This window comes from Chiroxiphia lanceolata, chromosome 5 (genome assembly GCF_009829145.1).
Source record: "Chiroxiphia lanceolata isolate bChiLan1 chromosome 5, bChiLan1.pri, whole genome shotgun sequence".
Classification (NCBI taxonomy): domain Eukaryota; kingdom Metazoa; phylum Chordata; class Aves; order Passeriformes; family Pipridae; genus Chiroxiphia; species Chiroxiphia lanceolata.
In genome coordinates, this window is record NC_045641.1 from 3,679,514 (window position 1) to 3,691,466 (window position 11,953).

An 11,953-nucleotide genomic window follows, 5' to 3' on the forward strand; every position below is an offset into this window, starting at 1 on the left:
CTGGCCTTGAACATTTCCAGGGATGAGGCAGCCACAGCTTCTCTGGGCAACCTGTGCCACTGTCTCACCACCCTCACAGCCAAGAGTTTCTTCCTCATATCCAAACTAAATCTACACTCCTTCAGCTCAAAGCCATTCCACCTGAGCCATCAACTCCAGGCCCTTGTGCAAAGTCTCTCTCCATCTCTCTTGCACACCCTTAAAGAACTGGAAGGGGCTCTAATGTGTTCCCAAGACCTTCTCTTTCCCAGGCTGGTGGCAGGAATAAGGGCTCTTACAAAGACTTGGCAATCCCGAAAGGGAAAATATGCAGCCTGGCCATATTAATTATCTCCTGAGAGGCTGCAGAAGAGCTGACTGTGGACATCTGGAGGTGCTCCGAGACAGGTTGGTCAAAGGCCACCAGAGATGTTCTACCAGGAACAGAAACCTGTGTGGGTTCTGCAGCAGCAGTGGCTGTGGCCCGTGGGGAATGAGGAAATGGAGAGGGATGTCAGCAGACCCAGTTAACTGCTCCTGACCTGTTGCTTCAAGTCAGCTACCTTTGGAGAAACCCAGAAGAAACTGCAAATACCAACTGTCACCCAATTTCTGTGCAAGAAGGAACAAATCTCCCCTGAGTAACAACAGAAAACTTCTCTTTTCTGTGGAATTCCCTGTTTATCAGATTTACAACTGGGCATATATTGCAGTGGGACTCCTGAGGGATCAGCCAACTGTTTCTCCAGGGAGAAGAGGCAAGGAGCGGTTCAGCTGCCTGTTCTGAGACTCTACTTCAAGGTAAGTTCTTGCTCCTTTCTCAGCATTGACTCCAATATTTCAAGTGTTTCCTTAGCTTTGGAATAAAGAGATCAGACAAAGCATAGGCTGGAGTTGCTGAGCTCCAACATTGGCCTTCCAAGGAGAAATGAGAGGTTATGCATGCACTGAATTGTGCAGCTCTTTAAGTTTTTGTATTAAGGAGGGCACAGAAGGATCCATTTGGGAGAGAAATTCAAACCAAGTCACCTGGAAAATTCACACCATAGTGTTAAATAAGAATGGAGGGAGAGGGGTGAGGTGTGGTGCCGAGCTTATGGAGTACCAAAATTCCACCCATGACCTTGCAAAAAACCTCTGGACAAACATAGGTGCGGGCTACACCCCTGGGCAAACTTAGTCTGAAACCTTTTGCGGGAGATGTTACAACTCTTCCTTCCAGGAGATCATATATAAAGAGCCAATCTCAGACTGCAGCAGAGACATTTCAAAGTCCTCTGCCACTCTGGGGCTGTGAGCAGAGTCCTGAGTCGATATTTCCCACGGTAAGTTGGTTTCTATCTATCTGATATTGAGTAAGTGGGATATATTTTAAGCTCATGGAGGGGTTGGTGCAAAAGGACCTTTAGGAACTTCCCTGCTTGATTTGGGGCAGAGATGGTCCTGCTCTGCAGAGCACTGTAAAAAGCCACAGCTTGTGGCTCATATTCTGAGTTTCCTCGTCACTGGTCCCCACGTTCCTGATCCAGGGCTGGTAAAGAGAAAAAGGACCAGATGTCTTGGGTGAGAGCAAGGGTGTGTGTAGCTCTATATCCTGAACTGATTGGATATGAAGAGATAAAAGTCAGAGCAAAGGGTCAGAAGAGAGCAAATGTGCAAGGTGCCTTGTCAAGTCTTCTGCAGTCCTCAGCCCAGACCCTTTTGCAGTGTCAGGTGGGCTGTGGCAGCTTTCTGTCCCATGAATCCTTCCAGCTGCCTCTCCTGCCTGCCTTCTTTCAAATGGTAGACAAAAGATGAATTCTCCCCCTGCTGCCTCCTGTAGTCACCTTAACCCTCTTTTAGATTTCACCCTGTTTGCCCTGACTGTTTTCCATATCCAGGAGGTCAGACAGCACCCTCTTCTTGGTCTCATAGACCTCTCGTCAGCCAGCTGTGTCCCACCAGCACAAAAATGACTGCAGGCCATGGTCAGCTCTCTCCAAGCTGAGTGTCCCTCTGCATTTGCCTTCCAGGGGAGCAAGAGCCCTTCACCTGAAATCCTCCCACGATGCTGTGGCTGCTGCTGCTGCAGGTCTGGGTGAGCTGCCTCTGGCTGGGACACGGCGAGGTGGTGGATTCCTTTGCAAGTTGTCGTCAGTTCTTCTACAGTAACAGTCCCCCAGATGCAGCAATGAAGCCACAGAACCCAGCCTGGATCTGCCAGACCTTCAAGAACCAGCCTTTCTATGCCACCTTGTACGACAAAGACAGGCGTATTCCCGTGTACTCTGCTTACAAATACGAGCCTGGAAAGATCCTCACAAACCACACATGGACAGTTGAGCCCCAGGTGAGTGTCCTCTCTTACAGCATTTCACTCTGCAGTCACTAAAAGATGAACAGCATTTAACCAAACATCTCTATTTCCTCCCACCCCCATACACACACATGCAAATGGACCCACTGGGTGGGATTCATCTCATCTCACTTCAAACACCTGCACCACATGATTCCTCTGATGCACTTCAAACAGCAGCAGGAGCAGGAGTCCTATCCCAAAGGTGTCCAGTTTTCTGCATTGACCTGACAGCAACATCCATTCCATTCCAAAGTCAAATGACCTCCCTGTCTGTGCCCTGCTGTGGTGGGAGACCCAGTGATGGGGAAAAGGCATCCAACAGCAGCGAAATTTGGGGGACCAAGAGTCCTACTGGATTCTGATCTCCGCTTTGCCCTGAGCTGTTTTGCATCCCTGACAGAGCTTAATTTCTCACAGTTAGGACTCCATTTGTCTTTGTAAGTGATGTGAGAGAAGTGAGAAACTCAGAATTGGGTGGGATGGCTCAGGGAAAAAGCCTTGGCACAGGCACTGAGTGGTGAGAAGGTTTGTTGAACCGTGGGGAATGTATTGAGTGATATTTCAGGCAGTGAAAAGTGAGGAGCATCAGTGTCAGTCCAGTCAGAAGAGGGTGATCTCCAGCCATGGCCAGTTGCCCCTGAGCACTGTTGCCTCAGGCTTGGTTCAGAAGGATCCACCAGACACTCAGATTTCCACAAAAAACAGAGATCTCCCAAATGTCCTTCAGACCTCCAGTGAAAAAGACCAAGGGAATTATGGAACAGAAAGAGAGGAAGTTCAGGTCATTGTTATGGACAGAGCAGCAGGATGGAATTGAGGTGTTCATGAGTGACAGAAGAAAGCCATCTGCCCTGTTCCAGAGGGAGAAGAAATATGTGTTTCCAAAGATGAACAGAAAGGTGTTGGAGGTCTAAAAAAAAACCCATTTGCACTTTGTACACATTGGAACTCAAACAACTAATATGATATTGCACCACTGCAGTCTCCTCATTTAGGGCTGGGATAAAAGTTTGTCTTGATTCATAGAATCATAGAATCATAGAGGGATTTCTGTTGGAAAGAACTTCAAAGATCATCTCAATTCAACCCCCCTGCCATGGGAAGGGCCACTTCCCACTAGACCTGGTTGCTCAGAACCCCATCCAACCTGGCCCTTTTCCTCCTGGACCACGGAGCCAGGCCTCCTGCAAACTCTTTGATTTGGTAACTTTCTCCAGAGGTCCTTTTTCAGTACTTGGGTTCCTCAGGACTCTTTATGGATTATGAGCTCCTGGAAGAGGCTGATCATTTCTAACTTCTTTTTAGTGAAGCTGCCAAAGATGCTCCCTGATCAGCTCTGGGACATGTTGTTAGGACTGCAGTAGCAGATCCTATTTGCATTGAGGTCTTTTTGATTAATGAACAAATGGGCTTCTATTTTGCAGTGACTTGTAGCCCCTCCTGGTAAACCTCACCTCTAGGACTGGTTTCTCTACACATCTCCCTGTGTCTGGGGTTAGAGGAGGCAAACCCTGGTGTTCCAGGAGTGTGGTACACCTGCAGCAGCCACAGATGAAATCAGAGAATGATAGAATGGGGGTGGGAGGATCTGTGGTAGAAGTGAGTTTGGAGACAGGTTGAGAGGGAACCAGCTGTGTCAGGGAAGGTTTCTCAACAAAGATCTCTCTTTTTTCAAAGCCAGAGTGGAAAATGCTCAGTATCTCATGTATCCAGCCACACTCCCAGCACAGGCTGCAGGCTGGATCACAAAGGTCACAAGTCAAAAGGAGAGCAGTCACATTCTGAGCTTCTTTTGTCTTAAAAGCTGTTGTGTTCATCCAGGAGGGGCAGCTATAGGATTTCTCTCAGATTCATATATTTACATAGACTGAGAAGAGAAAAACTGTGTTCTTGACACCTGGAGATTTCTGCTCCAGGCAAACCTGCTCCAGTCCTCCCATCCCCAATACTAACATCTTTTCCTCTTCCTTACCTGTCAAGCTGATACGTTCAAATTTGTCCAAAAACATGCAAACAGTGCAGACCCTTGAACGTCAATACAACATCAGCAAAGCGCAAATCATGCAAAGCCAGGCTGTCAACGCAGACTATGATCACAGCGGCTGGGACCGTGGCCATTTGAACCCCAATGGCCACCACAACACCTTGGACAGCAGGAATGCGACCTTCACCCTCACCAACATAGTGCCCATGAACGAAAAACTCAACCGAGGCACCTGGAAAAAGTACGAGCAGCAAACGATGGCCAATAAAAGCAAGGACTGTCAAACCACCTATGTCATTGTGGGGGCTGTGCCTGGGAACTCCTCCATCTCCAATGGGAGGGTTAATGTACCCAGCCACATCTGGTCTGGTGCCTGCTGCAAGACCAAGAACAACACCATGAGTGCTTGGGGGGCCATTGCCGAGAACAACCAGGACCAGGTCTGGGACCTCACTCTGGGACAGCTGGAGAACAGTTTGGCCCAGCTGTATGGAATGCAAAATATTTCTCTCTTCCACAGTTCCTGTCCCCGTACAAACCCCTCACATCCCGGGTGTAAAAGGCTCAGGGGCTTTTCCCACATATCACAGTATCACAGAATGCTTTGAGTTGGAATGGACCTCAAGGATCATCCAGTCCCAACCCTGCCTGCAATATAGCAGGGACACTAGACCAGGTTGCTCAGAGCCATGTCCAACCTGGCCTTGAACACTTCCAGGGATGGGGTAGATACAGTTTCTCTGGGCAACCTGTGCCATGTCCTCACCACCCTCAAAGGGAAGAATTTCTTCCTGATATGTATTCCGACCCTGCCCTCTGCCAGTTTAAAGCCATTCCACCTTCTCCTGTCACTCCACGCCCTTGTCCCTCTCCAACTGTCCTGGGGACCCTTTAGATACTGGAATGGGATCTAAATTCTCCTCAGAGCCTTCTCCAGTTGAACACCCCTAGCTCTCTCCAGCACCTGTCTCCAGAGCAGAGGTGATCCAGCTCTCAGAGTACCTTCGTGGCCTCCTCTGGACTCCACTCCAACAGGTTGGTGTCCTTCTCATGTTGTGGGCCCAGGGCTGGAGGCAGCACTGCAGGTGGGGTCTCAGGAGAGCAAAGGAGAGGGGGACAAATGTCCTGTGCAGTGACCATCCTGCTCCCTTCTCTGGTGGGTTTCCAACTCTGTCCCTCAGGGCAACTCCTCCTCCTGCTCTGATAAAAGGGAGAAGGAGGTGGGCAGAGCCTCCATCTGGTTTGCTTTGCTTCCCATGCTGTCAGAGAGCTCTTAGGGGTGAGTCCTTGCCCTGGCAGTCTGGAGGGAACAGCTGGAGAAAGGCCATAGACAAGGAAATGAGAGCTTCTCACTGAGACCAGAAGGGCTTTGCCTTGTTTCCCTTTTGTTCCATCCCCAGAGACAGGTCTTAGTTCCTTCCTCTCCTCATTAGCTGTCCCTCAGAGTGTGCTGCTGACTTGTTCCTCACCTCCTTAGGAAGGTTGTGGGACGAGGGTGGCTCAGGTTGCCCACAGGTGTTGTGGAGTCTCCATTGCTGGAGAGGCTCAAACCCCAAGTGGACATGATCCTGGACAACCTGCTCCAGCTGAGCCTGTTTGACCAGGGCTCTGGACTAGAAGATCTTGGGAGGTCCCTCCAAACCTCAACAATGCAGTGATTCTGTGATGCTGGGAACCAGATTTTGTTTGCTTGCTTTTGAAACGTGCACCTTGTAGAAGCAGGAGCTGAGGTCTGAGATAGGCAGGCTCAGACATCACATATACAAGAAGCTTTGACCAGTCAGAGATAAATTTCTGTCTGTGATACACTGCTTGGATAACTTCATTCTCTGCTATGCTTCTGAACCTTTTCTGCAGATTTATGGCTAAATGATTTTGTGACATTTATTCAGTGTATTCAATATAATCACTGTATTCAATGTGCCAATCAAAAGATCAGTGTGTGCTAGATCATGTAGTTCCTGAATAGTTCACAATAAAAATCATTTGCTCCAGTGCTGGATTGCAGAGTCATCTTATATAGAAACCACAAGTTGCTTCTTGCTGAAATTTCCACCGCTGGTGATGTCGCAGTACTCAGAGCATCCTTGCAGGAGGAGGGGTGTCCAAATCCACCCTGAAGATGCCATCACACCTACAATAGTATCCGCCTGATCACACTCTTCACACCCAGAGTTAGACTAAGAAATCAGGTCAGTATTAGAGGTTTGTTTAACCAACTTAGCCTCTGCATACAAAGGCCAAACTTTCCAGTTATACAAGTTTTATACGTCAACACCTTCAGTTTCTGAGGAACTACTGTGTATCTGGATAGGATCCTCTGAAGTTACACTCCACGTACACAAGAACCAGCAAAACTTTTTAGACAAATTATTTTTTTTTTTTTTTTTTTTTTTTTACTGGTGCTCTTGGTTATTGTGTGGGTTCCCCTCCAATGGGATTTATGCACTCAGCTTTCACACAGCAACTGTGCAAATAGTGGTGCTCCGACAGGAACAAAAATTCCCAAGCATATGAAGTCTTTTGCAATTTCAAATATCTCTTTCCCTAGTGGATGGAATTCCATTTAAGAGCAGCTCATGAAAAACTCTACAGATAATTAGTAATGTCTGTGTGAACATCAGATCTGTTCTAAGGTCAGTACAATATGAGCTGCTTTAGACAATCCAGGTCACATTCAGGTTCCCTCTGAAAGCACCAACTACTTGAACAAAGAAAGTCTGATTTTACTTGAAATGATTTCCAGGAAACTGCTGATTGGTGATTCATTGTAAACTCACAGCCTCGCAATGCTTCCTCATGCAAAGAACCTTCCAAAGAGGCAGATTAATTTAGTGAAAGGGAATTAAGAGAGAAAACACATTCAAGATCAACCTGACATATCTGAAGTGCCAGACGGATGGTTCTGCTGTGTCGGTGGATTTGAGGGGTTTTACATCAGAGGCTCAAGAAGCCCAGGAAATGCCAACCTTGTTCAGCAGCAGTGCAGTACCTTGGGAATGCAGGTTCAGCTTCCTCCCAACCCTTCCATGGCCCAAGGGAGGAGGAGTCCTGACTGAGTTCCAGGCTGTGTAGATGGAATGCAGCTACACACTGTCTGCCAGACCTAAAGGTTTCCATCCCTTCTCCCAAGTTTTATTTCCCCAGTGACTGCTATCACTTTGCCCTACCAAAAGAGGTGGGAGATCCAGGTCCTACATGATTTGGATTTCCCCCAGATAAGCCATTTTAAGACAACAGAAATATTGGAGAAAACCATCTGCCTTAAACGATCTCAGTCTCATTCAGACATGGTCCTCACTTTATGTATCTGAAATGACTGGATGTTTTAAAGAAAAACATCCTTTCTTTTTCATGTGAGGTAACATTTTTCCCCAGGCAAGACCCAAAGCCCAAAGTAAAGGAAACTGTGTGATATAAATATGATAGGTAAACCTGCAAGCTCAAGAAGGCTGAACCAGTGATTTCTGAGCTGGAAGTAAACAGGTTGCACTGCCTCCATCCATCAGAGAGTAAATGCTAGGAGAAGTGACTTTTCTCCATCCATTCCATGCTGGCTTATATGCAGGTGGAATTTGCTGACTAAGGCTACCCACAAAGACTTGATGTCTTTGCAAGTGTCTGGGTAAACTCTGGATCTTAGATATCTAAAAAGACTTGAAAGCAAGGGGTATTATCTTGCTTTTTGAGCAAAAAAAAAGAGGTAAAAGAAAAAAATTGAGGAGAAGGTTTTGCTGCTGTCTTCCAGTTTCAAACATGACAAGTGTTCAGAAAACTGCAGTTCTGGAGTATCAGACAGCTGGTGATTAACAGAGAGCACAGGTAAGGATGGCAGAACACAAGCTGTTGATCACTTAGCTTGGGGATATATAAGTCAGCTCTTGTGAATACAGATAGAGATATTCCATGTTGATACATCACCTCTTCTTTATTTTTCTTTTTTTTTTTAACAGTTGCAGAAAAGTTGTTTGAGCAACTGTACCACTATGGGAAAGAGGAAAAAGGAAGATACAAGGGTCTCACTCCCTGGGGCTTCACTGACTCACAGAATTTTTTGGGTTGAAAGGGACCTGAAATATCATCCAGTTCCAACACCCTGGCCTAAGACAGGCACACCTTCCTCTAGACCAGGTTTCTCCAAGCCCCATCCAACCTGGCCTTGGACACTTCCAGGGATGGGGCATCCACAGCTTCTCTGGGCAACCTGTGCCAGTGCCCCACCACCCTCATAGCCAAGAATTGATCCCTCATACCTAATCTAACCCTACCCTCTGTCAGTTTAAAGCTATTTCCCTTTGTCCTGTGTAGTGGGTTGTCCCTGCCTGGATGCCAGGTACCCACCAAAGTTGCTCCATCACTTCCCTCTTCAACTGGACAGGAGAGAGAAATATAACAAAGGACTCATGAGTTGATAAAACAGCCAGAAGAGATCACTCACCAAATAGTGTCACGGGCAAAAAAGACTCAACTTGGGGATATTAATTGAATTTATTACTAACAAAATCAGAGCAGGATAATGAGAAGTAAAATAAATCCTAAAACCAGCTTACCCCCAGGCCTCCCTACTTCATGGATTTTACCTCCTCTTCCTCCAGCAACAGAGGGAGATGGGGAGAGGGAGTTATGATCAGTTCATCACATGTTGTTCCTGCCTCTGCTCTGGGAGAGGAGTCCTCCCCCTGCTCCAGTGTGAGGTCCCTCCACGGGAGACCATCTTCCATGAAGTCCAAAACATGGGTCAATCCCACAGTCAACAGTTCTTCACAAACTGCTGCAACGTGGGTCTCTTTTCCATGGGGTGCGGTCCTTCAGGCACAGGGTGTTCCAGTGTGGGTCCACACAGGGCCACAAGTCCTACCAGGAAAACCTACTCCAGCATGGGCTCCTCTTTCCACGGGTCAGCAGGTCCCTGCCAAGACCCTGCTCCAGCATGGGTTTCCCATGAGTTCACAGCCTCCTTCAGGCATTCACTTGCTCCAGCAGGGGCTCCTCCATGGGCTGCAGGTGGGTCTCTGCACCCCTGTGGTCCTCCATGGGCTGCAGAGGCACAGCTGCCTCACCATGGGCTGCACCACGGGCTGCAGGGGAACCTGAGCTCCAGCGCCTGGAGCACCTCCTGCCCCTCCTTCTGCACTGACCTTGGTGTCTGCATTAGTGTTCACATGTTCTCACTTTGGCCACAATTACATCTGCTCAATAACTTTTGTTTTAACCTCTTAAATATGTTATCCCAGAGGTGTTACTGTCATTCCTGATTCTCTCAGCCTTGGCCAGTGGTGGGTCCATCCTGGAGCTGGCTGGCATTGGCTCTACCAGACATGGGGGAAGCTTCCAGCAGCTTCTCACAGAATCCACCCCTGTAGCCCCCACACTATCAAAACCTGGCTACACAAATCCAATATATCCTGTCATTCCATATCCTTGTCAAAAGATCCTCTCCAGCTCTGCTGAAGCCTCTGCAGGTACTGGAAGAGGCTTTAAGGTCTCCCTGGAGCCTTCTCTTCTCCAGGCTGAATACCCCCAACTCTCTCAGCTTGTGTCCTGGCATATGGCTGCAAACAGAGGATCCAAAACTGCCCATCCTTCAGCCCCATGAAGTGCAGTCAGTAACACAGATCACTCCAGCACACAGTTCCTACTCGTGTGGCACAGGAGGAGCACTCCTACATATTGCACATAAAAATTTCTCAGTGTCAATGATGGTGCCAGAATTTTCTTTATGAAACCGTTATATAACAGATAAGACTCATAAAATGGAAATCTGTGAACTAGTCTGAGCACACACCTCTCTTTGCAAAGCACACATCAAGCTTACAGGTACTTTCACATCTAACATAAATTAAAAGCCCTCTTTTGAAACCAAGTTATGTTTTCATGTTTCCAAGTCATGCAGAAGACAGCACTGTCAAATGGAGAGTTTCCTTCTGAATACCCACTGCCTGTGGGAATGGCTACTCCCCACATTTCCAACAACACTGACCTCTTTGGAGCTTGTCTCCTTTTATGCCATCCATGCCTGTGGACCTTCTCAGAAGAAAAGGGATGCCTGAAGAGGAAAATGGCTTTCTTTACCCTTGCTTCCTCTACTTTTCTCTTCAAACCTTCCTTCTCATTCAGAGTGAAGGGCCATATCAGAGAATTACAGAACCACAGAATCAATTTGTTTAGAAAAGACCTCCAAGATGATCAAGTCCAACCTTTGAACAATCACCACCTTGTCAACGAGACCACAGCGCTAAGTAACATGTCCAGTCATTTCTTGAATACCTCCAGGGATAGTGACTCCACTATCTCTCTGGGCAGCCTGTTCCAGTGTTTAATGGCCCTTTCTGTGAAGAAATTCTTCCTGAGGTTCGATCTGAACCTCCCCTGGGGCAGCTTGAGACTGTGTCCTCTCATCCTGTCACTGGTTGACTGGGAGAAGAGGCCAACACCCACCTGGATACAACCTCCTGTCAGGGAGTTGTAGAGAGCTATAAGATCTCCACTGAGCCTCCTTTTCTTCAGGCTAAACAACCCCAGCTCCCACAGCAACTCCTCACAGGACATACCCTCTCAACACTTCACCAGCTTTGTTACCCTTCCCTGGACTTGCCACAGCACCTCAATGTCCTTTTTGCAGTGAGGGGCCCAGAATTGGACTCAGCACTCGAGGTGTGGCCTCACCAGTGCCGAGTACAGGGGGACAATCATTTCCCTAGTCCTGCTGGTCACACTGTCGCTGATACAAGCCAGGATGCCATTGGCCTTCTTGCCCACCTGGGCACATCTGGGCTCATGTTCAGCTGCTGTTGACCAGAACCCCCAGGTCTTTTTCCACTGGGCCAATTTCCAGCCACTCTGTCCCCAGCCTGCAGTGCTGCACAGGGTTATTGTGGTCAAAGTGTAGGACCCACCCCTTGGTCTTGTTGAACCTCGTCCAATTAGTCTTGGCCTGCCAATCCAGCTTGTCCAGATCCCTCTGCAGAACCTTCCCACCCTCCAGCAGATCAACACTCCCACCCAACTTAGTGCAATCCGCGACCTGACTGAGCGTTTACTCGGTAAAAGACGTATTACAAATAAGTCCTATTCCAACAGGAATAAAAAAAAGCCATGGGAAATATAAATATCAAGGCTATAGAGTGAGAATAAGTCAACAGGAATACAAACCAGTAAAAGAATGACATATACATTTTATCTTAAAATAAAAAACTACACCAAGACCTCATGCCTTCTGAATTATAAAGCATTTGGCTTTTGTCATATGACATGTAAGCATTTATAGTTAATCTGGTCAATCCGGGATCGTTCAAGTCAATGTAGAGAAATAGGTGTCAGTAGACCACAAATAATTTTATCTGTATATCTATAGCTATATCTATATATCTGTGTGTGCATAGGTGTCTGTGTGTATACGTGGCCTAAATAAAGAAATATGCACATATATATATTACATAATAATATATTTATTATTATAATATATAATACATATTTACTATTACATATATTTAGGCAATAGGATGAGACAAACTGCTCTGTAAAGGGACTTGTTCCTTCCCATTGCCTACCTCAGACACAGACACTTGCAGTCAGCCAGATGAAACCCGTCTTATCACGCTGAGGTGGCTAAAAAAAGGCAGAAGAACAATTCAGGCTTCACCAATTCCCAG

At 47.2% G+C, this 11,953-nt stretch overlaps 1 protein-coding gene across 1 annotated transcript; it reads left to right on the forward strand.

Moving 5' to 3' along the window:
- The first annotated feature begins 4,324 nt into the window (after positions 1 to 4,324).
- LOC116786779 (nuclease EXOG, mitochondrial-like) lies at positions 4,325 to 4,961 on the forward strand. The gene has a single exon (XM_032687744.1). The coding sequence runs from the start codon at positions 4,325 to 4,327 to the stop codon at positions 4,907 to 4,909; it is 585 nt and encodes a 194-aa protein (XP_032543635.1). The 3' UTR covers positions 4,910 to 4,961.
- The last annotated feature ends 6,992 nt before the right edge of the window (positions 4,962 to 11,953 follow it).

Bases quoted from the DNA above. Each gene is read 5' to 3' on its own strand.
- LOC116786779 (XM_032687744.1), top strand. From the start codon at position 4,325: ATGCAAACAGTGCAGACCCTTGAACGTCAATACAACATCAGCAAAGCG.